Genomic DNA, 27,536 nt, shown 5'->3' with positions numbered 1-27,536 from the left:
CGAAAATCACTCACTACGAAAGCAAAAGACTTGGCAGACGATGCACCATCCCTCCAATGAAAAGCAGGGGTGTCACTAGCACGTTAAGAGACCATACAATAAGTGTTAGGGGCCCGAGACTGTTCAACTTCCTCCCAGCACACATAAGGGGGATTACCAACAGACCCCTGGCAGTCTTCAAGCTGGCACTGGACAAGCACCTAAAGTCAGTTCCTGATCAGCCGGGCTGTGGCTCGTACGTTGGTTTGCGTGCAGCCAGCAGCAACAGCCTGGTTGATCAGGCTCTGATCCACCAGGAGGCCTGGTCACAGACCGGGCCGCGGGGGCGTTGACCCCCGGAACTCTCTCCAGGTAAACTCCAGGTAATAGGACTGATGAAGCCACTATGTGGCGAAAAGTTTCCTCCAGGTAATAGGACTGATGAAGCCACTATGTGGCGAAAAGTTTTCTCAGTAAAGATAACCAAGTGTCGCACACGTATATAACTTACAAAACACGTCAGAGAAATGGTATGAGTCATTACTCCGGTCTATAACAACTAACTGTAATAAAGTTGGTAGAATTACCGACTATGTAAAGTAAAAGGACACAAGTGCAACTAATGTGACATTTTATTGTGGCAACGTTTCGCTCTCCAGGAGCTTTATCAAGCCATTACGGTAATGGCTTGATAAAGCTCCTGGAGAGCGAAACATTGCCACAATAAACAACTAACTGTCCTCAACGTCCCATTAAGGGCTACGAGGACAAGTCTAATTCGGCTGGAATTTTTAAACACAATTGTTAATATAATTAAGCAAGTGTTGAACGACTGAGAAACCGATGTCTGTTCCTCTTACCCAGAACCCTGTCCACCGAGTGACAATTTTAATATGCAGACAAAGGTTCTACGTGTGTGTTGACGAACTCACCATTTGTTAGCGAGGTCTTCCAGGTTTTCCAGACTTCCATAAATTTATGGTTTGACTAAATCGCTTAAAAAACTGGCAAGTTCATTAATGAGACTAGTGCAATATTCTGGAAACGTTTCGCCAAGACATGTCACATTTGTAATAATAATAATAATAATATAATTCTACAAGTACATGTACAAGGTATACAAGCCAAGCTGACATCGGTGACATACTACTATATAGAAAGTCGCTTGTTATGCTGAACATCTGTTTTATGGAAACACGTCCTTATGTTATCCAGCCGTACCGGAGATGTGAACTCCGGACCTCAGTGTGAGAGCCGAGTGCGCTAACGATCGAGGCACAAGCCAGGTTAACTGATCCGTCCTAATGCTAACTCCGTGGGCTCTGCAGCAAATGGCCTTCACACATGGCGTTTTATCCCCGTTGGCGGGCAAGTTTCTGACGCTCATAATTAAGATTGAGTGAATCCGATTGAAATGCTACACAGGTTAAATATGATAAACGGTTATACCGTTGTGCCGATTTCACTGCATTGTTCACTGGAGTGTCAGTGCCAGATTTATTAGTTGCTCGAAAATGAGTTGGATTGTTTTCCCCAAAATATTTTTCACTAGCAGATTAAGCTTTGTGTTGTTGGTAGAATATATATTTTTTTTAATGGCAAATATTGTGTTAAACAAAAATGGCACTGGAACATACTTCCATGCTGAGCATTTTGTATATGGAGTTTTTCAAACAAAAATTACTTGAAGATAATCAGCCTAGGTCTGTCAAATAGTTTACATATGTTGTTGTTTTCTCGTGTCCGAGTAACCAGAACCTTGACGATGTCTTACCTAATGCCTTTGCAGCCTCAATTAAGCTTACAACAAATTCACACAATAAGCTTCCTATAAGTTTTATAAGCTTCCTATAAGTTTTATAAGCTTCCTATAAGTTTTATAAGCTTCCTATAAGTTTTATAAGCTTCCTATAAGTTTTATAAGCTTCCTATAAGTTTTATAAGCTTCCTATAAGTTTTATAAGCTTCCTATAAGTTTTAATTCAGAGAAGACACGAAAATTAAATTTTCTGTGAATACAAAGGCCACTAATGTGGATTTACATATTAATATTTACATCCTAATGTGGATTTACTAATGTGGATTACATACTAACGTGGATTTACATATTAATATTTACATACTAATGTGGATTACATACTAACGTGGATTTACATATTAATATTTACATACTAACATTTCATCATCAGATACTGTACAGTGTCTGGTGATGGAATAATGTGAAACGGAAACCTGTAATTATTTTACATGATGGTGGGATTACTGGTGTTTTTTCTGTCTCAATAACACGTTGAACATTAAAATGGTATAAAATACCGACAGGTTGTTAGGTAAGACACATATGCAACAGTTAGGTATCTTTATTATGAAACGTTTCGCCTACACAGTAGGCTTCTTCAGTCAAGTACAGAAAAGTTGATAGAAGCAGAAGATACTTGAAGACGATGTAATCAGTCCATCACCCTTAAAGTCACCTTTAAGGGTGATGGACTGATTACATATGTGTCTTACCTAACAGTCTCAATAACACGCTACTTCTACTAACACTTAGGCCACACTACACATGCATGTATATTTACACATTCATCTGGGCTTTCTTCTGTTATTAGCTCTTATTTATTTCCTCTTACATCTATGAGGAAGTGGAAAAGAATTCTTCCTCCGTAAGCCATGCGTGTCGTAAGAGGCGACTTAAATGCCGGGAGTAAGTGGCTAGTAACCCCTTCTGTATACATTACTAAATTTAAGAAGAAAAACTTTCGTTTTTCTTTTTAGGTCACCCTACCTCGGTGGGATAGGACCGGTTCTTTGAAAAAAAATTATATTATATATATATATATATATATATATATATATATATATATATATATATATATATATATATATATATATATATATATTATGCGCCATGTTGATAAATTAGACACATGTGCAACTCTTGGGTATCTTTATTGAGAAAACGTTTCGCCACACAGTGGCTTCATCAGTCTATACAAAGGAGAATCTTGAAGAACAGGAGGAGAATGAGGTAATCAGTCCCTCAACCTTGAGTCGATGTGGTCAGTCCATCAATCTTGAATAGAATACGGCATACGTGCTGAGAAGGAGCTTATAAACCGTTGGCAGGAGAGGTGCAGCAGTCATAGGTGGTGTCACATTTGTTCAATGTGGAAGTAGGTCGTGCCCAAGAAATAGGCAAGCGAAGAATTCCCAAGTATTAAGATCCCAAGAAGTTGCAGTGTCTGACAGGTTTGTAGATGAATGGTTCAGAGATGAATGGTTCAGAGAACCGACACGTATACCGTATTCTATTCAAGATTGATGGACTGACCACATCGACTCAAGGTTGAGGGACTGATTACCTCATTCTCCTCCTGTTCTTCAAGATTCTCCTTTGTATGGACTGATGAAGCCACTGTGTGGCGAAACGTTTCCTCAATAAAGATACCCAAGAGTTGCACATGTGTCTAATTTATCAACATGTCGGTTCTCTGAACCATTCATCTACATGCGCAATGTGTCAATGTACTATACACAATATACAACATGGAATACCAGGGATTCGAAGCACAAAGGGACGGAAACAATGAATAACAACATTAAACGCAGGATAAAGAGGGCGACGCAAGGGAAGTTAGTACAGAGGCAAGCTGGTGTGTCAGGAGTCTGATGGGACGATCTTGTACGTTTGATTTAATTAGATAATTGTGAAGTATTGGGTATCCTTATTCTGGAAAAGTTTCGCCAGCCAGTGACTTCTTTAGTCCAATGCAGAGAACGGTGGAGGTAATGAGGAGTTAACATAAGAAAGGAGGAGGAACACTGCAGCAGGCCTGTTGGCCTATACTAGGCAAGTCCTTCACAGATCCATCTCACTAATAAGAAATAAGGAACACTGCAACAGGTCTACTGATCTATGTGAGGCAGCTCCAATACTCCCCACCGGCTTAAGCCAATGCCTTGACCTAGTGAGGTCAGACATGTCACTTAAGGGATTAGCACTGCGTCCGGCCTAGTAGCTAGTCAGGTCCATTTCATACCCACTCATAAGACCATAAGACTGCCCTTCTCTTCGGGGAAGTCAGCGCAAGGTAGAAGACGACGACCGGAGGGCCAACGAAGGAGAAAGATGATGATCTTCACCCCCCACCCGGGGGGCCACTGCCGGGTCACCATCTGGAGAAGACCTGGGCCGGAAGTACCGGCGAATCAGCATGAATGAATGAATGAAAATGAACACCAACACACGACACTCCACACAGGAGAGCACAGCGCTAGCACGATCGACACCATGCCCTGCCCTTCTAGGGCAGGGTTGTTGCCAGAGCCCGAGTTTGTAGCTCACAAGATGGCGGAGGTACTTGTGCCTCCTCCCATGGGAGACTTAGGTCTCAGACACTCCCTAGACAGGGAGCCAGTGCCGGGCCACCACTTGGAAGGGCCCGGGCCGGGAGAATACCGGCGAATCTTTAACAACAACAAGAAAGAAGGAACACCGCAGCAGGCCCTCTGACCCACGCGAAGCAGGTCCATCCCCCCCCCCCGATTAGCCCAATGACCCACCAAGTCAGGTCACTTCCACTTAAGGAAGGAGCACGGCATCAGACCTAGTAGCACAAGCAAGTCAGGTCTAACTCACACCCACTCGTTTATTAATCTAACCTATTTTTAAAACTACACAACGTTTTAGCCTCAATAACTGTACTCGGGAGTTTGTTCCACTCATCCACAACTCTATTACCAAACCAGTACTTTCCTATATCCTTCCTGAATCTGAATTTTTTCCAACGTGAAACCATTGCTGCGAGGTAATCAGTCCCTCAGCCTAAAGTCGATGTGTTTAGTCCGTCAATCTTGGAATGAACACATCGACTCCAGACAGAGAGATTAATTACCTCAAATTCCTCCCCCCCATCCACCGTCCTCTGTACTGGACTGAAGAAGCCACTGGCTGAAGAAGCGTTTCCAGAATAGACACCCAAATATTGCACAAGTTTCTCATCAATTTGAACGTTGTAGACGGAGCCGTGCCATCAAGGAACCCCCCCCCCTCCCCCCGACGAAGCTGAGATAACAGAAATGGTAGATAAGAGATGTAGGCTAGAATATAAAGACTCACCTGGGAGATCCAACGTAGAAGCCGTTCACCCGTTGTGTTGGCCAGGAAGACGAACCCAAGAACATCAGGCAGTTGTAACTGTCATGGGCCAGTACCCGACCCATCATCAGTGGCCACAACCTCTTCTGAACGATGAACTTTATTAATAACTCCTCAATAAATATGTTCTTATAATTTAATAAAATATATGTTAATGAAAATAAGACAGAGTGTATAGGTCATGGTATATGGGTGACTATGTTTGGGTGACGGTGGAAGAATCTTGTCATAAATATATAAAAATTGAGGTGCTAGTACTAAGGGAGTGCAAGGGACAAGTGTAGTACTAGCAGCAGCAACACACACAGCAAGAGGCATTCTTGAACTTCCCCAGCGCTCGGGCTTAATGCCCAAAGCTGGGGTGTGACTCCAAAAGGATCCTGTAATGCTTGCTGTCTTTGCACCTCCTGACATCGTCTGCTGCTATGCAGCTGCCACACCCTTCGAGTCCACTGTGGGCGGAGTTTGTAGCAGCCCAAGGTGCCTAGCTTCTCCCTCCGAGCCCCGTGGGGGCGGGAATGGGGCTAGGCCTGGGGACAGCTGGTCCCAGAAGACGACGAGGTACTTGTACCTCCTCCCATGGCAGACATTGGTCTGAGACACTCCCTCTACAGGGAGCCAAGGCCGGGTCACTTCTTGGAAAAGGCCCAGGCCGGGCGGCTATACCAGCTGATCTACAACAGAACAGAGGTGCTACTAGGCTGTACGAGACAGTTTCTTCTCAAATCCGCCCCTCTTCTCACGTATTTATCTAATCTATTCCTCTTCAAGGGGGGGTCCTTGGCGTGGTGAAGAGACTCTTGGTCTGAGGAATTAGACCTGTTGGTCTTCTTCCTCAGACCGAACCTAATTACCCCCCAATCTCCCCTCCCCTATCCCATCCTCCCCATCCTCTCCTTTTTCCTTTCCTCCTCCTCCTCCCCACCCCTCCCTTTTGCCCTTCCTCTTTTTGGCCTTTGGGATTTCTCCCACAGGCGCGCTAGTTCCTAGGTAGGGGAAAGGATACCGGGGTCCATCCCATTCCATTGAGGTTCTTGGCAGTGGCGTAGTTTGCCGTGGAATCTGGATTGCCTGGGGATGTCCTGATCCCTCTCCGGTATCCCAGAGTAGCTTTGGGTGTCTTTCGGGCGACAGGTGTATCTCTGGAAGCCACCTTTCAGATTCCGGGGGTGGTGGCCGAAGGAGGTATGCTTTGTGGTGGATATCCGGCCGCCCTCTCTTTTGTCCACCGAGGTAGCTCGGCAGATGTGAGGTTGCTATCCCGGATTGTTAGTTTACTAGCATGATGGGTAGGGTATGGCACGGGTTCCATGCTGCATCTGCACTACTTGCGGTGCTGAGGTCCTCTTGGGCGCGGAGGGAGATTTCTGGCCCTTTCATTCCTCCTAGGAACTATCCCTCCCCGGTCCCCCCTTTTTTTATTCTTTTTTTTATTTTTATTTTCTTTTCTTCTTTCTTTTTTTTCTTAAAAACAAAAAGAAAGAAGTAACCTAACCATGGCAGCCCTAGTCCATGAACCTACTACCCCCGGGCCCCTTCTTGATACCGCACCCCGTTCTGACCCCGCCTCGTCTTTGGACCACTCTTCAGACACTCCTCATGCCTCTGTACCTCTTGCCGGTGCTGTTTTCTCACCCGCTTCAGGTACTGAGGCCTCGACTGACTCCTTCGATTTATCGGACCTTCGCTCTCCTCTGACTATGCTTCCGGCCTCTCCCTCTACGGTGCGGCAATTTTCAAATCGCCGACCCGTTCCACGTCGGACCAACTCTGGTCCCACGCCTAAACGACAACGACAATTACCTGCTGATGATACTTCTCCACCTTCTCGTTCTTCTCAAACGATCGACACGTCCTTCACTACCTTTCCACGCTCAGTTTCAGACTGAACAATGGACTAAATTCTTCACTTTACGACCGACTTCCTCTACTGCCTATCTTTCTGACCACAGTATTGGCAAGGCACTCCTACGCCATGTTGGTAAAGATATTTCTTTTCATGCTCTTAAGAGCGGTATGCGCATCATCACCGTACAGAATGCTACCCAGGCTCATGAGCTCTCTCGTCTTTCCCATATCGATACTGTTCCTGTCACTCTTGAAAAACATCATTCCCTCAATTCTTGTAGTGGTACCGTCATTCTGCCCCATACCATAGTTCAACAAAATTTCCAGACATGTGGCACTGACATTCTAGAACAGCTGGAACTCCAAGATCTCCCAATCCTCAAGGTAGACACTTAGGTTCTTCCTGCCCGCGGGCGGAGACGATACCCTAGCAATGTGGCTCGTTTAACTTTTGACAGCCGAGAACTCCCATCCTCAGTTTATATAGGACATCGGTTACAAGTTCGAAAGGTGATCCCTACACCACAACAGTGTAGAAATTGCTGGCGATTTGGCCATCCAGCGAAATATTGCAGATCTATTGCCGAATGCCCAGTCTGTGGTGCCGATGACCATTCTAATATGTCTTGCAATCGATCTCCCTCTTGCCTTAACTGTCATGAGACTCACCCTTCGTACTCTCGCCGTTGTCAAGTCTATTTAAACGAGCGGGAAATCCGTTACCTCAAAGAGACAGAAGGTCTCCCTTATGCCATGGCAGTTTCTCATCTCCGCCTCCAAGGGAGACTCCCACGTGTTTCTTATTCCCGTGTTTCAAAACGTCCCCCCACTTCTGGTATCCCATCTTCTACACCCACCTCTGTGGTTACCTCTCCCATAGTCACTCCTGTATCTAATCCTTTTGCTGTCCTCGGCTCAGACGTCTCTACTTCAACGCCTCAGTCTGATCTCGCTTCTTCGTGTTCTCTCTCACAAGCCTCAGTATCGACGAGACCTCGTACGACACCTCCTCCCAATCGTCCCTCTACTTCTCAAAAGTCAAAAAAAGGTCCGTTAACACCTCCTACCCATCTTCCACCTCCTCATTTTACCCTCCCTGTCTCTGCCCCTGGTTCTCCCCCTCTCACTGGCTCAGTTACAAGTGTTGAGGTTCACCCTCCTCCTCGTACTGTATCTTCTGCCACCTCCCAGGTTTCTGCCTCTTCTGTCCCCTGCCATGCTTCTCCAGTTCCCTCCACCCTTTTGCCCCCCCTTACCTTAGTACAGTCCAATACAGTTCCAATCTTTACTCATCCTCCCCCTACCATTTCCAATATTGTCTCCCATACGACGTCTCTGAATTCCGAAACACTTGAAGCAATCTCTGAATATATTGCAGAGACCAAACCATCAATGGACACTGATCCACCTTCCGCTCTTTCTCTCTCCTCTGCTCCATCTGCGCAACTCCTTTCTTCACAGCGCACCGTTCCTTCGCTGCTTGAACGTTTTCCACTGCCTCCGCATGTGGACTTTTCTAACCTCTCTAGTCCGTAGGAACCCTCACCTGCGGATTTCAAGTATCTTTATCATTGCCAATCATGGCCTATTTACAGTGGAATATACGCATCCTCAGGGGTAATCGGGGTGAGCTTCAGATGTTACTCTCCCAGTTTGCCCCTGTTGGTGTTTGCTTACAGGAACCAAAATTACACTCTGCTGTTATTTCTCCCATCTCAGGCTATAATTTATTGTATTCTTCAGACCCTTTTCCTGATGGGACCTTTAATGAAAGTGCCCTTCTTCTACGCACTGATATTCCGTACCATCAGCTATTTGTTCATACTTCGCTGCATTACACAGCAGCCCGTATCCACTTACATAGGTGGTATACGCACTGTTCTTCATATCTCTCTCCTTCTCGGGCATTATCTATTCCGGATATTGCCTTTCTTGTTTCGTCATTACCGCCACCGATTCTGTTACTTGGTGATTTTAATGCCCACCATTTCCTCTGGGGGGGGGTCTCACTGTGATTCCCGTGGAATTCAGTTAGAGGCTTTTCTTACCACCCACCCCCTCCATGTTCTAAATACAGGTACTCACACCCATTTTGATCCTCGGACTCATACTCTCTCTTGCATCGATCTCTCAGTCTGCTCTTCCTCCGCCACATTAGACTTCACTTGGTCTGTTCTCCCAGACTTACATGACAGCGATCATTTCCCAATCATTCTTACTTCCCCTTCATATTCGCCACCTCTTCGCACCCCACGCTGGCAATTTGATCGGGCAAATTGGAACCTTTACTCACACCTAACTGTTTTTAAAGAGGTTCCTTCTTCGTCCTCCATCGATGAGCTTTTACACCTCTTCTCGTCCTCCGTTTTCACCGCAGCTTCTCATTCTATACCCCAAACTTCGGGCAGGCATTCTCAGAAATGCGTGCCTTGGTGGTCTCCTGCTTGTGCTCGTGCAGTACGTTTGAAACGCGCTGCTTTAAAACGAAGTTCGTGGTCAGCTTTGCAGAGTAGAACATCAAGGAAAGGAAGAGTGTTGTCGACCTCTTCTTCAAGTGTGAACTGGATTGAAGGCTCGACCTGGTTGAGCTTGTCTTGGAGAGCTTGAACGTTGAAGCGTTTAGGAGTTATGAGGAGAATGTCGTCAACATAACGGAGCCAGGTGACAGACGAAGGAATAATGGTGGAGAAACGTTCGGCTTCTAGATGTTCCATGTATAGGTTCGCTAGGACTGCACTGAGTGGCGAACCCATGGGTAGTCCAAAAGTCTGCTGAAAGAGGTGATTTTCAAAAGAGAAACACGTAAAGCCAACACATAGTTCAACCAGGTCGATGAAGTCGCTGGCTGGAATGGGAAGATCAAGTGAATCGTCAATTTTCTTGCGCAAGAGATCGATGGCTTGTTTAGTAGGTACTTTAGTGAATAGGGAAGTCACGTCAAGGCTGGAAAGTTTCTTGTTCCTGATGTTGATGTTGCGAATGCGATTGAGAACCAGAATAGTGGCTTCTATAACATAGCTGAACCACTTGCCAAGAAACTTCTTCATCGCTATCCCACATAAGAACACTGTAGAAGGTCTGCTCACAAACTTGTCCAGTCTCCTTTCCAAGCTACCCAAGTTTTTAGACTCTACAACCCAACTCGGTACATCATCAGATGCAGCATTCTTCACCTGACCTCAGCCGGACTATAAATACTCGCGTTCCTTCCACCCCAGGTAGTTCTGTTTGTGACTTGAAAAAGCCCACTGGGTGGGCGAAACGTAGTCAATAAAGGATCACATTATACTGCATTTGTGTTCATATTGCCATTGTGTCGGTATTTTATACCATTTATTTCCATCGTGTCAAACACTGCAGTAGAAATGGATCCTTCACACAGAGAATACCTGGACCTTCTCCTAAAAGCTTACTCACTTCACAACAGACACAATTTTCTTCGTGACTGCATCCAAGAAATGGTCTTACCAAGATCTACTCCTCCTCAAATTGCCAACATCAAACCACCTTTCTCCGCTACAGCTCGGACCTACCTTGAAGAGTGTGCAGATGACTTAAACAATGCTACAAAGGAAGCTTTTCTCCAAGCCAGAACACTAGGCACAACACTCCGGGGCAACATGAACAGACGCACCGCCGAAATCATTCGCAGCAGAGTTACCACAGCGAATGTTCAACAGAAGATCAGACTTACTAGGAAACTACAAACACTCTGCGATAATAGTAATTGGAAAAGTTTAGGAAGACCTGAAATTATTCAAAATCTTTCATCTCGTCCACTGTCAACCACAGAAACTGAAGCCCTCAGCTTAGGCCTCAAATTCGCAACAGGAATTACGAAACCAAAACAAGACCTCAATTTCATCGCCAAAAACTACAGACACAATGACTCCGACTTCCAAAAAGGCTATCTTCAAGGCATCATCTCAGCAGCCATCTCAACACGCAGCTCCCCAGTCATACCCCGACGTTACATCAATGCACTCAAAGGTTTAGCAGAAGACACGACCATCAGGGTCACCACCGCTGATAAAGGAGGTGGTGTTGTTATCATGAACACTGACGATTACAGGAACAAAATGCTCAATCTACTTAATGACCCAGATACCTACAAACCTCTCAGAACTAACCAAGTGGACAACCTTACTAAAACTTTTCTTCAAAGGACTCGCCGCATTCTGAGGAGCTCAGAACAAGGGAAGAAACTTCTGCACACCATGCCCAGCAACCCCAGACCTGCCAGAATGTACGGCCTGCCAAAGACTCACAAGCCTGGTATCCCACTGAGGCCCATATCCTCGGGAATAGGCAGTGCTCCCCACAAGCTCTCAGGAATTCTCGCCAAACACCTCTCGAAACTCTTGGGCACTATCAGTCCAGCACATCTCAAACACTCAGGTGATCTTCTCAATCGCATTCGCAACATCAACATCAGGAACAAGAAACTTTCCAGCCTTGACGTGACTTCCCTATTCACTAAAGTACCTACTAAACAAGCCATCGATCTCTTGCGCAAGAAAATTGACGATTCACTTGATCTTCCCATTCCAGCCAGCGACTTCATCGACCTGGTTGAACTATGTGTTGGCTTTACGTGTTTCTCTTTTGAAAATCACCTCTTTCAGCAGACTTTTGGACTACCCATGGGTTCGCCACTCAGTGCAGTCCTAGCGAACCTATACATGGAACATCTAGAAGCCGAACGTTTCTCCACCATTATTCCTTCGTCTGTCACCTGGCTCCGTTATGTTGACGACATTCTCCTCATAACTCCTAAACGCTTCAACGTTCAAGCTCTCCAAGACAAGCTCAACCAGGTCGAGCCTTCAATCCAGTTCACACTTGAAGAAGAGGTCGACAACACTCTTCCTTTCCTTGATGTTCTACTCTGCAAAGCTGACCACGAACTTCGTTTTAAAGTCTATCGAAAACCCACCAACCAAAACGATCTTCTCCACTTCTACTCTCACCACGACACCAAAACCAAACGTGGTGTAATTATAGGCTTCTTCCTGCGTGCACTCAGAATCTGCAGCAACGAGTTCCTTGAGGAAGAATGCACTATAATTGAACAGGTATTTTCCAAACTCCACTATCCTCGTCACTTCATCAGAGACTGCAGACGGCGAGCACTAAACATCTTCAACACACCCAGAGAAGACACTGCCGAGAAGAGATACATAGTCCTTCCCACCAACTCCATTGCCAAACATGTTTCCAACATCTTTGCCAAAACATCATTCCAAGTATCTACCTCCACAACCACGACCATCAAGGACATCACCAGTAGTAGGCAGGACAAGCCTCCATCCTCTGCAGGGGTATACATAATCCCTTGTAATGACTGCAACAAGTTATACGTGGGCGAAACATCAAGGGACCTCCAAACACGTATTTCAGAACACCAATACGCAAGCAGGTCTGACGACACAAGGAATGCCTGCGTACAACACCGTAATTCACACAACCACTTGATAAACTACAGAAACTCAAGACTTATCGCCACAGAAGACAACACTCAATACCGAAGAATCCTGGAATCATCACTTATTTCTATATCCGACAACTTCAACCAGAATAGTGGCTTCTATAACATAGCTGAACCACTTGCCAAGAAACTTCTTCATCGCTATCCCACATAAGAACACTGTAGAAGGTCTGCTCACAAACTTGTCCAGTCTCCTTTCCAAGCTACCCAAGTTTTTAGACTCTACAACCCAACTCGGTACATCATCAGATGCAGCATTCTTCACCTGACCTCAGCCGGACTATAAATACTCGCGTTCCTTCCACCCCAGGTAGTTCTGTTTGTGACTTGAAAAAGCCCACTGGGTGGGCGAAACGTAGTCAATAAAGGATCACATTATACTGCATTTGTGTTTATATTGCCATTGTGTCGGTATTTTATACCATTTATTTCCTCCGTTGGACATCATGTTGCAGGAGGCCCAATGAAAGACTTCATATATATATCCTATTGAAAATTCGGTCCTCGAATACAGAAGTGACTAAATAGAGAGATCGCAGAAGCAGTGGAGAGGTAAAGACGTTGCACTCCTTCCATTAGCCTTGAAGAAGCAGTTTTAAGGTAGACAGTCCCTCTGCCATGAGAGGTGTTCGGTGTTTATATCCGTAGCACATATCTCACTCTGTTTATCAATATAGCATACCATTATGAAGCAGCAACGAGTCGTTTGAAGGCAAAGTGATGTAACAGGGATAGAAGAACCTCGTGAGTGGAGACACAGTAGCCAGCGTCCACAACAACAACAACGCGTCGAAGTTGTCTGCCTCAGAAAAAGCAACATCCAAAAAATGCGCTGCTGTTTGTATTGCCACAAACATAAAACAAAAACAGATATTTGGCACTGATATTGCCTGGAGACAGAAGTCCCCCCTAGAATGGCGGAAAGAAAATATGATAGTTCTTCCATCTTAGGCAAACATGGCTCGTAAATATCTTAGTTCACCCTCTTTAATAATCAGTAAAAGTTTGTTTACTACTGAAGGCAACACCTTACCACAAAACGGGAAGGATTAAAACCCACGGCGGGTGAGTCTTAAAACCCCCCTCGTACCGTGGCTTGATGACAATCGTCTTACTAAGATCTCATGAGTCATGGAAACATGGACAGGTGTGGGTTGCATCCTGGCACTGGCCTAATATGCCTGAAATGCTCTGCATAACAAGCGGCTTTCTATATAGTAGTATATCACTGATGTCAGGCCTGTATACCTTGTATAAATAGATATTACTCAGTAGCTGCCTGGACAGATAAGGGAAAATGATTAATAGGATCTACTGTACTGCATCATCCCCAACTCTCCTTCAGAGAAGAGGCACATTCCCACCTCGAGGACTCGAATCCTTCTAACCAGTTTGCCCTGAATCCCTCATATATGTAACCTTGCTCATGCTACAATATTTCAAAGCCGGTGGGAGAATGGGACCCGCCTCGCACAGGCCAGTAGGCCTGATGCAGTGTTCCTTCTTTATGTTCTTATGTACAAACACTGAAACTCTCCCACAAACGTGCTGGATGATCAAGCCCCTCACTCTCTAATCTTCCTTTACCCCCCCCTTACTCCAACACTACACCTCCTGCTTTCCAACGTAAATTTATACACGCTCTTACTCATCCTAAACAGCTTCATCTTCTCTAATTGCCCGAACCACCTCATAAGCCCTCCTCAGCCCTCCAATTTATATTTTTGAAAAACCTACACCGTCTTCTAATTTATACGCTCCAACTTCAATGTGTAATATTACCATCACACATTGCTCTCAAATAAGACATATCCATTGTCTCCAGGTCCTTGCATCAAGCAACGTTTAGATTTTATTCCTCACACCCTTATAAAAGTAATGGTACAGCAACACACTGATAAATTTCCCCCTTTGTCTCTATAGGTAAATTTTTTGTTTTCCACACGTCTCAACACTCCAGCTTTATCGCTCCCACCTTCCCTTCACCTCTTCTGTGGTTCACCTCATCTTTCATAGACCTTTATGTAGGCTCCTTCACTTCCAAATATCTAAATACATTCTCCCCTAATATTCCCTCCCTCGAATGTGACATATTATCTAAAACTCTCTAAGCTTTTTTATATATTCGTAATCTTAAGCCTTTTATATATACGTACTCTCAAGCGTTTTATATATACGTACTCTCAAGCGTTTTATGTATACGTACTCTTATGCCTTGATTCTATATTAATCTACACCATTATCTTTCGCATTATCTTTCTATAACTAATCTTGGGGAAAAAATCACTTCAGATGTTTTCAAACAGCCAAGTATTTTCTTGTACTTTACGAGTCCACAGTCCTCTTAGTGGATCCTACCGCTTATGTCGACACAAAGTGAGAAACCATTAGAGAATGTACTCACTGCTAAGATCATCTGATCTTTTCCATAGTTGATCTTGTCCGCAGCATCCTTGAGCATAACGTCCCTGACCACGGTGAGGAATTGGGCATTCTTGCGTTGGTAGCGAGGAGGTTGATCCCAGCGAGCCCCCCACAAGCTGGCCGAGATTTCCTTGTCATGGTTGGGATGGTCCCTCATGACGTGGAAGCTTTTGCTAGACGCCAGCCATTCCTCCACGGCTGCTTGCTCTCGCTCGCTCACCTGAAAAACAGTTCGTCTTGGAGATAAATGGTATAACATACGGACATGATGGTAAAAGACGCAGCATAATACGGTCAATAAGGATTGCATTATGCTGCATTTGTGTGTGTTTTTCCAAAGGTTCGCCTTACATTAACCAATAGCGTTAGGCATATGCTAGGTGTGATGATGAAATCACTAGCACTAGACATCTACTAGGTGTGATACAAGCACTAGCACTAGACATCTGCTAGGTGTCATACTAGCACTTGACATTTGTTAGGTGTGATACTAGCACTAGACGACTGCTGGATGTGATACAACCACTAGAACTACACATCTGCTAGGTGTAATACAACCACTAGCACTAGACATCTGCTAGGTGTGATGATACAACCACTAGCACTAGACACCTGCTAGGTGTAATACAACCACTAGCACTAGACATCTGCTAGGTGTGATACAGCCACTAGCACTAGACATCTGCTAGGTGTGATACAACCACTAACACTAGACATCTGCTAGGTGTAATACAACCACTAGCACTAGACATCTGCTAGGTGTGATACAACCACTAGCACTAGACATCTGCTAGGTGTGATGCAACCACTAGCACTGAACATCTGCTAGGTGTAATACAATCACTAGCACTAGTCATCTGATAGATGTGACGATACAATCACTAGCACTAGACATCTGCTAGGTGTGATGATACAATCACTAGCACTAGACATCTACTAGGTGTGATGATACAATCACTAGCACTAGACATCTACTAGGTGTGATGATACAATCACTAGCACTAGACATCTGATAGATGTGAGGATACAATCACTAGCACTAGACATCTGCTAGGTGTGATACAATCACTAGCACTAGACATCTGCTAGGTGTGATGATACAATCACTAGCACTAGACATCTGCTAGGTGTGATACAATCACTAGCACTAGACATCTGCTAGGTGTGATACAATCACTAGCACTAGACATCTGCTAGGTGTGATACAATCACTAGCACTAGACATCTGCTAGGTGTGATGCAACCACTAGCACTAAACATCTGCTAGGTGTAATACAATCACTAGCACTAGTCATCTGATAGATGTGAGGATACAGTCACTAGCACTAGACATCTGCTAGGTGTGACCATACAATCACTAGCACTAGACATCTGCTAGGTGTGATGATACAATCACTAGCACTAGACATCTACTAGGTGTGATGATACAATCACTAGCACTAGACATCTGATAGATGTGATGATACAATCACTAGCACTAGACATCTGCTAGGTGTGATACAATCACTAGCACTAGACATCTGCTAGGTGTGATACAATCACTAGCACTAGACATCTGCTAGGTGTGATACAATCACTAGCACTAGACATCTACTAGGTGTGATACAATCACTAGCACTAGACATCTGCTAGGTGTGATACAATCACTAGCACTAGACATCTAGGTGTGATACAATCACTAGCACTAGACATCTAGGTGTGATACAATCACTAGCACTAGACATCTGATAGCTGTGAGGATACAATCACTAGCACTAGACATCTGCTAGGTGTGACACAATCACTAGCACTAGACATCTGCTAGGTGTGATACAATCACTAGCACTAGACATCTGCTAGGTGTGATACAATCACTAGCACTAGACATCTGCTAGGTGTGATACAATCACTAGCACTAGACATCTGCTAGGTGTGATACAATCACTAGCACTAGACATCTGCTAGGTGTGATACAATCACTAGCACTAGACATCTGCTAGGTGTGATACAATCACTAGCACTAGACATCTGCTAGGTGTGATACAATCACTAGCACTAGACATCTGCTAGGTGTGATACAATCACTAGCACTAGACATCTGCTAGGTGTGATACAGCCACTAGCACTAGACATCTGCTAGGTGTGATACAACCACTAACACTAGACATCTGCTAGGTGTAATACAACCACTAGCACTAGACATCTGCTAGGTGTGATACAACCACTAGCACTAGACATCTGCTAGGTGTGATGCAACCACTAGCACTGAACATCTGCTAGGTGTAATACAATCACTAGCACTAGTCATCTGATAGATGTGACGATACAATCACTAGCACTAGACATCTGCTAGGTGTGATGATACAATCACTAGCACTAGACATCTACTAGGTGTGATGATACAATCACTAGCACTAGACATCTACTAGGTGTGATGATACAATCACTAGCACTAGACATCTGATAGATGTGAGGATACAATCACTAGCACTAGACATCTGCTAGGTGTGATACAATCACTAGCACTAGACATCTGCTAGGTGTGATGATACAATCACTAGCACTAGACATCTGCTAGGTGTGATACAATCACTAGCACTAGACATCTGCTAGGTGTGATACAATCACTAGCACTAGACATCTGCTAGGTGTGATACAATCACTAGCACTAGACATCTGCTAGGTGTGATGCAACCACTAGCACTAAACATCTGCTAGGTGTAATACAATCACTAGCACTAGTCATCTGATAGATGTGAGGATACAGTCACTAGCACTAGACATCTGCTAGGTGTGACCATACAATCACTAGCACTAGACATCTGCTAGGTGTGATGATACAATCACTAGCACTAGACATCTACTAGGTGTGATGATACAATCACTAGCACTAGACATCTGATAGATGTGAGGATACAATCACTAGCACTAGACATCTGCTAGGTGTGATGATACAATCACTAGCACTAGACATCTGCTAGGTGTGATGATACAATCACTAGCACTAGACATCTGCTAGGTGTGATACAATCACTAGCACTAGACATCTGCTAGGTGTGATACAATCACTAGCACTAGACATCTGCTAGGTGTGATACAATCACTAGCACTAGACATCTACTAGGTGTGATACAATCACTAGCACTAGACATCTGCTAGGTGTGATACAATCACTAGCACTAGACATCTGCTAGGTGTGATACAATCACTAGCACTAGACATCTGCTAGGTGTGATGCAACCACTAGCACTAAACATCTGCTAGGTGTAATACAATCACTAGCACTAGTCATCTGATAGATGTGAGGATACAGTCACTAGCACTAGACATCTGCTAGGTGTGACCATACAATCACTAGCACTAGACATCTGCTAGGTGTGATGATACAATCACTAGCACTAGACATCTACTAGGTGTGATGATACAATCACTAGCACTAGACATCTGATAGATGTGAGGATACAATCACTAGCACTAGACATCTGCTATGTGTGATGATACAATCACTAGCACTAGACATCTGCTAGGTGTGATACAATCACTAGCACTAGACATCTAGGTGTGATACAATCACTAGCACTAGACATCTAGGTGTGATGATACAATCACTAGCACTAGACATCTGATAGCTGTGAGGATACAATCACTAGCACTAGACATCTGCTAGGTGTGACACAATCACTAGCACTAGACATCTGCTAGGTGTGATACAATCACTAGCACTAGACATCTGCTAGGTGTGATACAATCACTAGCACTAGACATCTGCTAGGTGTGATACAATCACTAGCACTAGACATCTGCTAGGTGTGATACAATCACTAGCACTAGACATCTGCTAGGTGTGATACAATCACTAGCACTAGACATCTGCTAGGTGTGATACAATCACTAGCACTAGACATCTGCTAGGTGTGATACAATCACTAGCACTAGACATCTGCTAGGTGTGATACAATCACTAGCACTAGACATCTGCTAGGTGTGATACAGCCACTAGCACTAGACATCTGCTAGGTGTGATACAACCACTAACACTAGACATCTGCTAGGTGTAATACAACCACTAGCACTAGACATCTGCTAGGTGTGATACAACCACTAGCACTAGACATCTGCTAGGTGTGATGCAACCACTAGCACTGAACATCTGCTAGGTGTAATACAATCACTAGCACTAGTCATCTGATAGATGTGACGATACAATCACTAGCACTAGACATCTGCTAGGTGTGATGATACAATCACTAGCACTAGACATCTACTAGGTGTGATGATACAATCACTAGCACTAGACATCTACTAGGTGTGATGATACAATCACTAGCACTAGACATCTGATAGATGTGAGGATACAATCACTAGCACTAGACATCTGCTAGGTGTGATACAATCACTAGCACTAGACATCTGCTAGGTGTGATGATACAATCACTAGCACTAGACATCTGCTAGGTGTGATACAATCACTAGCACTAGACATCTGCTAGGTGTGATACAATCACTAGCACTAGACATCTGCTAGGTGTGATACAATCACTAGCACTAGACATCTGCTAGGTGTGATGCAACCACTAGCACTAAACATCTGCTAGGTGTAATACAATCACTAGCACTAGTCATCTGATAGATGTGAGGATACAGTCACTAGCACTAGACATCTGCTAGGTGTGACCATACAATCACTAGCACTAGACATCTGCTAGGTGTGATGATACAATCACTAGCACTAGACATCTACTAGGTGTGATGATACAATCACTAGCACTAGACATCTGATAGATGTGAGGATACAATCACTAGCACTAGACATCTGCTAGGTGTGATGATACAATCACTAGCACTAGACATCTGCTAGGTGTGATGATACAATCACTAGCACTAGACATCTGCTAGGTGTGATACAATCACTAGCACTAGACATCTGCTATGTGTGATGATACAATCACTAGCACTAGACATCTGCTAGGTGTGATACAATCACTAGCACTAGACATCTAGGTGTGATACAATCACTAGCACTAGACATCTAGGTGTGATGATACAATCACTAGCACTAGACATCTGATAGCTGTGTGATACAATCACTAGCACTAGACATCTGCTAGGTGTGATACAATCACTAGCACTAGACATCTGCTAGGTGTGATACAATCACTAGCACTAGACATCTGCTAGGTGTGATACAATCACTAGCACTAGACATCTGCTAGGTGTGATACAATCACTAGCACTAGACATCTGCTAGGTGTGATACAATCACTAGCACTAGACATCTGCTAGGTGTGATACAATCACTAGCACTAGACATCTGCTAGGTGTGATACAATCACTAGCACTAGACATCTGCTAGGTGTGATACAATCACTAGCACTAGACATCTGCTAGGTGTGATACAATCACTAGCACTAGACATCTGCTAGGTGTGATACAATCACTAGCACTAGACATCTGCTAGGTGTGATACAATCACTAGCACTAGACATCTGCTAGGTGTAATACAATCACTAGCACTAGACATCTGCTAGGTGTGATACAACCACTAGCACTAGACATCTGCTAGGTGTGATGCAACCACTAGCACTGAACATCTGCTAGGTGTAATACAATCACTAGCACTAGTCATCTGATAGATGTGACGATACAATCACTAGCACTAGACATCTGCTAGGTGTGATGATACAATCACTAGCACTAGACATCTCCTAGGTGTGATGATACAATCACTAGCACTAGACATCTACTAGGTGTGATGATACAATCACTAGCACTAGACATCTGATAGATGTGAGGATACAATCACTAGCACTAGACATCTGCTAGGTGTGATACAATCACTAGCACTAGACATCTGCTAGGTGTGATACAATCACTAGCACTAGACATCTGCTAGGTGTGATACAATCACTAGCACTAGACATCTGCTAGGTGTGATACAATCACTAGCACTAGACATCTGCTAGGTGTGATACAATCACTAGCACTAGACATCTGCTAGGTGTGATACAACCACTAGCACTAGACATCTGCTAGGTGTGAATACAATCACTAGCACTAGACATCTGCTAGGTGTGATACAATCACTAGCACTAGACATCTGCTAGGTGTGATACAATCACTAGCACTAGACATCTGCTAGGTGTGATACAATCACTAGCACTAGACATCTGCTAGGTGTGATACAATCACTAGCACTAGACATCTGCTAGGTGTGATACAATCACTAGCACTAGACATCTGCTAGGTGTGATGCAACCACTAGCACTAAACATCTGCTAGGTGTAATACAATCACTAGCACTAGACATCTGATAGATGTGAGGATACAATCACTAGCACTAGACATCTGCTAGGTGTGACCATACAATCACTAGCACTAGACATCTGCTAGGTGTGATGATACAATCACTAGCACTAGACATCTAGGTGTGATACAATCACTAGCACTAGACATCTACTAGGTGTGATGATACAATCACTAGCACTAGACATCTGCTAGGTGTGATACAATCACTAGCACTAGACATCTGCTAGGTGTGATGATACAATCACTAGCACTAGACATCTGCTAGGTGTGATACAATCACTAGCACTAGACATCTGCTAGGTGTGATACAATCACTAGCACTAGACATCTGCTAGGTGTGATACAATCACTAGCACTAGACATCTGCTAGGTGTGATGCAACCACTAGCACTAAACATCTGCTAGGTGTAATACAATCACTAGCACTAGTCATCTGATAGATGTGAGGATACAGTCACTAGCACTAGACATCTGCTAGGTGTGACCATACAATCACTAGCACTAGACATCTGCTAGGTGTGATGATACAATCACTAGCACTAGACATCTACTAGGTGTGATGATACAATCACTAGCACTAGACATCTGATAGATGTGAGGATACAATCACTAGCACTAGACATCTGCTAGGTGTGATGATACAATCACTAGCACTAGACATCTGCTAGGTGTGATGATACAATCACTAGCACTAGACATCTCCTAGGTGTGATGATACAATCACTAGCACTAGACATCTACTAGGTGTGATGATACAATCACTAGCACTAGACATCTGCTAGGTGTAGATACAATCACTAGCACTAGACATCTGCTAGGTGTGATACAATCACTAGCACTAGACATCTGCTAGGTGTGATACAATCACTAGCACTAGACATCTGCTAGGTGTGATACAATCACTAGCACTAGACATCTGCTAGGTGTGATACAATCACTAGCACTAGACATCTGCTAGGTGTGATACAATCACTAGCACTAGACATCTGCTAGGTGTGATACAATCACTAGCACTAGACATCTGCTAGGTGTGATACAATCACTAGCACTAGACATCTGCTAGGTGTGATACAATCACTAGCACTAGACATCTGCTAGGTGTGATACAATCACTAGCACTAGACATCTGCTAGGTGTGATACAATCACTAGCACTAGACATCTGCTAGGTGTGATACAATCACTAGCACTAGACATCTGCTAGGTGTGATACAATCACTAGCACTAGACATCTGCTAGGTGTGATACAATCACTAGCACTAGACATCTGCTAGGTGTGATACAATCACTAGCACTAGACATCTGCTAGGTGTGATACAATCACTAGCACTAGACATCTGCTAGGTGTGATACAATCACTAGCACTAGACATCTGCTAGGTGTGATACAATCACTAGCACTAGACATCTGCTAGGTGTGATACAATCACTAGCACTAGACATCTGCTAGGTGTGATACAATCACTAGCACTAGACATCTGCTAGGTGTGATACAATCACTAGCACTAGACATCTGCTAGGTGTGATACAATCACTAGCACTAGACATCTGCTAGGTGTGATACAATCACTAGCACTAGACATCTGCTAGGTGTGATACAATCACTAGCACTAGACATCTGCTAGGTGTGATACAATCACTAGCACTAGACATCTGCTAGGTGTGATACAATCACTAGCACTAGACATCTGCTAGGTGTGATACAACCACTAGCACTAGACATCTGCTAGGTGTGATACAATCACTAGCACTAGACATCTGCTAGGTGTGATACAATCACTAGCACTAGACATCTGCTAGGTGTGATACAATCACTAGCACTAGACATCTGCTAGGTGTGATACAATCACTAGCACTAGACATCTGCTAGGTGTGATACAATCACTAGCACTAGACATCTGCTAGGTGTGATACAATCACTAGCACTAGACATCTGCTAGGTGTGATACAATCACTAGCACTAGACATCTGCTAGGTGTGATACAATCACTAGCACTAGACATCTGCTAGGTGTGATACAATCACTAGCACTAGACATCTGCTAGGTGTGATACAATCACTAGCACTAGACATCTGCTAGGTGTGATACAATCACTAGCACTAGACATCTGCTAGGTGTGATACAATCACTAGCACTAGACATCTGCTAGGTGTGATACAATCACTAGCACTAGACATCTGCTAGGTGTGATACAATCACTAGCACTAGACATCTGCTAGATGTCTAGTGTTAGATGTGATAATCTGAGTTATCACATCTGCTAGATGTAATAACTCAGATACAACATGTATAATAAGCGGTTATTGAGACTACGTTAGGTTAAGGATGGAACTTGATCAAGACATAAAGTGTGTGGAAGCTTCTTTACTCCGTTCTATAAGATCGGATTGAAAATAATATTTTTTTTATAAGGGGAGGGGGATTTTAAGTGCTGTTGGTGAGTGAGAAAGGTACAATTTTGGAGAAAATTTAGGGAAACCAGCTAGCAAGACTTGAGTTCTGAAGGTGTGAAGTACAGCACTTACACTACGAGGGATGTATGGAGATGTTGCTAGTCAAAGGTCAAATGAACTTAAATAGAGGTATGTTTGTATCTAATACCCCCTCAAGGAAGGTTCCTTGATGTTGGTGAGGGGCTCTTGATTTAGGGAATTGGATCTGTGCTCCAGTTCCCCGAATTAAGGCTGAATGCCTTCCACATCCTTCCCCCCCCCAGGCGCTGTATAATCCTCCGGGTTTAGCGCTTCCCCTTAATTATAATAATAATGATGTATCTAATTTGGGTTATGTAGGTGCCAATTTGCCAATTTTATAGAAGAAAATTATAATTTAGAATTCCTGGAAACAGAAATACAGAATAAAATATCTTTTTTTTTATAGGATAGACGAGAGTTTTAAATAGAATAAAACTGTAAACAGAAAACTGAGAGAGACTGAACACTCGCATTTCATGGCATTTTTACGTTTCACGAGTTTAGTGGACCCTTAAACACCATATTTTTGAACGGTTTTATTGCCAAGCCGGGACTTTGTAAGTCTCGGTGTTCTCTTTCATTAACTTCCACCATTACTTCAGGATGCCTTTTGTGATCAGCTTCAGGTTTCCAATCCTGGTGAAACACATGACTAAGGAAAGTTTATGGAACAATTGGCACATGCAGGCGCCCTCTGCTAATTATATATTCACCACTTGTGATATTGGTTCCCGTGTGATATCTTTAGAAAGCCAATTCTGCTCAGCTTGGAAATTTTTAAATTCGTGCATCCTACTTACAGCAGTGTGCATATTAATTGGGACAGTGATGAAATAAGACAGTTGAAAAATTAATGTTTATTTAAAAAATACAGAGGCAATGATATGATAGATAACTGATTTAGTAAAAGGTATGACTACCCGTTGATAATAAAAGCAAAGGGTAGTCATTGCCACACTGGCATAGATTCGACTAATAGTGAACACTGTTTGGCACGTTCTCTGTCGTGGTACCAGGTCCTAAAAGCAGCAGCAATTAGCTTCTCCAGAGGTTAACAGTATTTCGTGATCCTGCGTTTGGTTATTGCCAAAAGATTCTCAATTGGGTTGAGGTCAGGAGAATTTCCAGGCCAATCTAGAATGCTTAGCCAACTCTCTTCAAAGAATGTCAGCATTTTTCTGGAATTGTGCATGGAGCAAGATCCTGCTGGAAAATGCTTTATCCATCAGCAAAGTTTCTATCCACAATGGGAAGCAGTTGAGGTGCCAGGATTGCCTTGTATTTGTCACTGCTCATTGTTCCCTTAACAATAACTAGCCGTCCAGGGCCTTTAGCAGTACAACTACCCAAAACAGCTTCTTAGGTAAGTCTTTTGGCACTTGTTGAATGTATTCATTATGAAGAATTCCGCATTTGCTTCGTATCACCACTGATCTATACCCTTGTACTTCAGAATGAGCCTCATATGAAAATATAAATTTTCTCTGTTCATCTGGTGTCCATCCCTTATGATCAAGTGTCCACCGCAGCCGTTTCTTCTTCATAGCAGCAGTCAATAATTGTTTCTTTACCGGCTTTCTGGCGGTTCTGCCAGCTTCAAGGAGCCTTCTGTAGATCTTTGCTGATTTTCTTGGTATCCATAGTAATGCTTATGATAACCTTGTCATTGTGAGGTGTTGTCTTGCATTTTTCCTGCATCTTTCTCAATGCAGTGCTTCACAATAATCAGGGTCGTCAGAACCTGACTGTGTAGAATACAGGGTGTATGTGTGAGTATATATCTGATTAATAACAAAAAAAGGCACAATACCGTGACTGGAACGATACACAAATAACCCGCACATAAAAGAGAGAAGCTTACGACGACGTTTCGGTCCGACCTGGACCATTTACAAAGTCACACTAACCAGAAGTGGAGCAGGACGGCTCCACCACCTCTTCCTGCCTATATATAGCCGCCCTGCTCCACTTTTGGTTAGTGTGACTTTGTAAATGGTCCAAGCCGGACCGAAGCGTCGTCGTAAGCTTCTCTCTTTTATGTGCGGGTTATTTGTGTATGTCTGATTATCTGATCAAATCAAACTATTAGCAGAAATAAGCTCAGAAATCTGCTGTCTCATTTCTAGCTAACTGAATTCTTACCTTTAAGTTTACACCGAGCAGTGTAGTAAGCTGGTTGCAAGTACTGCTGTATCTCTGGTGAGCTGGAGGCTGTGGTAAGACCCCCCTTCACACTGGTCAGACGACACAACATACAAGAAATGCGCACTTAATGACAATGTTAATGTGTCGTGGAGTGTGAGGGGTCTACATCGCTCCAATAAGGAATCCCTCCGTTACTTTGTATGCATCACAGATCTGCTTCTGACTCTGTCCACGTGGGAAGCTGCCGATTTGCTGCGTGGTAAACCGTGAGGGGTTTACTTCGGTTTGTTATGTGTTAACGAATGTCAGACTAATTCACTGTACTGGCTTAGTGTAGGGTAAGTGACCCTGTGACTTGCTAGTTGCTATTTCAGTGTAATTAGGCAGAGTCCGTACACACGCTCGTCACTAGTGAACTGGGTTTTCGTGACTGAACCCCTCAAGGAAGGTTCCTTGATGTTGGTGAGGGGTTCTTGATTTAGGGAATTGGATCTGTGCTCCAGTTCCCCGAATTAAGCCTGAATGCCTTCCACATCCCCCCCCCCCAGGCGCTGTATAATCCTCCGGGTTTAGCGCTTTCCCCTTGATTATAATAATAATTTCGTGACTGAAACCCGGGTGCCCGGCGTGGGTAAGTGTACCGTTATGGGCATGGTCAGATGCCCACCGTTGTCAGCTTGTGTAGACTGTGAAAGGTAATCATAAGCATCAAGCTAAATTACTCTAACTCCTACTTAAATACTTTGTAAGAGGTCACGTATTACATTTGCCTATGGAGGCTTGATTACTAAACTACTTTTACAAACCAAGAGGGGATACAGACATATGACAATGTAAAGTAGGCATACGTGGGTGCCCATCTCGACTCCTGTTACCTCACCTCCCCACACATTTTCCCCTACTGGAGGCCTAATGATTGGGAAATCAGATAATTTCCCTGATTTCCCACACCAACAATTGACTTTGTAAGGCTCAGATTTTTGGCAATATGTCTGATACTCAAATCAACATGCTTTCTAAGAGCTACAATACTTGCACTCTTCCTATATGTAACAACCCTTATGAATTTCAGCTGTAATCATGAAATGAAGGGGAGGATTTGGAGAAACCACATCCACTCACGGGGCACACTTGCAGGCATAGCCTTGCAGAACAACAGCTGTTGTAGCATTGACGAGAGTCACATGGTAACACCACAGCTGGATGGTTGCCGGAAGTTAGTAGCAAACTCTTAGGAAAAGAAAAGAACCCAAACTACTTTAAGCTGGAGACTAACATGTGAGATAATCACAAAAATTTACTCCTGTCCCAATTAATTTTCACTTTACTGTAGGATGTTGCTATTGGCAGTGGAATGTGTAGGTGTTATTTTGCAAATCTCAGTATCGAAATGGTATAGCATAATTTTTCATTCCTGTGGGTTTAACGCTTAGTTCTGATTGGAATAAATTTGCATTTAAATAACTGGAGCCTTCATGCTAGTGAGAGGCTCTTGATCCAAGAAACTGGATATCTACTCGCCTTCCTTGGATCGAATCTGAATGCTTCGATATGTCTTCAGTTCTTCCTGATTAAAATCAAAGACTTTTCAAAATCCAATGGCTCTATCAGTTCAATACAGAGATGATATTTAAAGACAGCAGAATAGGGTATCAGTCCCTTAGCCTACATGAAGGTGGTGGAGTTTTATTCGTTCGTAAACAAGACAAGTGCCTCCCGACGCGGGTCTCAGATAA

At 43.7% G+C, this 27,536-nt stretch overlaps 1 protein-coding gene across 1 annotated transcript in view; it reads right to left on the bottom strand.

Annotated features, from left to right (window-relative positions):
* Positions 1-1,186: 1,186 nt before the first annotated feature.
* The window catches only part of LOC138854652 (uncharacterized), a 65,408-nt gene continuing 39,058 nt past the window's right edge, over positions 1,187-27,536 (bottom strand). Inside the window, exons 4-6 of the mRNA XM_070099003.1 lie at positions 14,878-15,117; positions 5,099-5,265; positions 1,187-1,355 (exon numbers count right to left, since the gene is read on the bottom strand). Coding sequence (XP_069955104.1) covers positions 1,187-1,355; positions 5,099-5,265; positions 14,878-15,117 — 576 coding nt within the window. The remainder of the gene's footprint in view (positions 1,356-5,098; positions 5,266-14,877; positions 15,118-27,536) is intronic.

Source organism: Cherax quadricarinatus, chromosome 66 (genome assembly GCF_038502225.1).
Source record: "Cherax quadricarinatus isolate ZL_2023a chromosome 66, ASM3850222v1, whole genome shotgun sequence".
In the NCBI taxonomy this organism is placed as follows: Eukaryota; Metazoa; Arthropoda; class Malacostraca; order Decapoda; family Parastacidae; genus Cherax; species Cherax quadricarinatus.
This window is presented reverse-complemented; position numbering and strand designations above follow the sequence as displayed.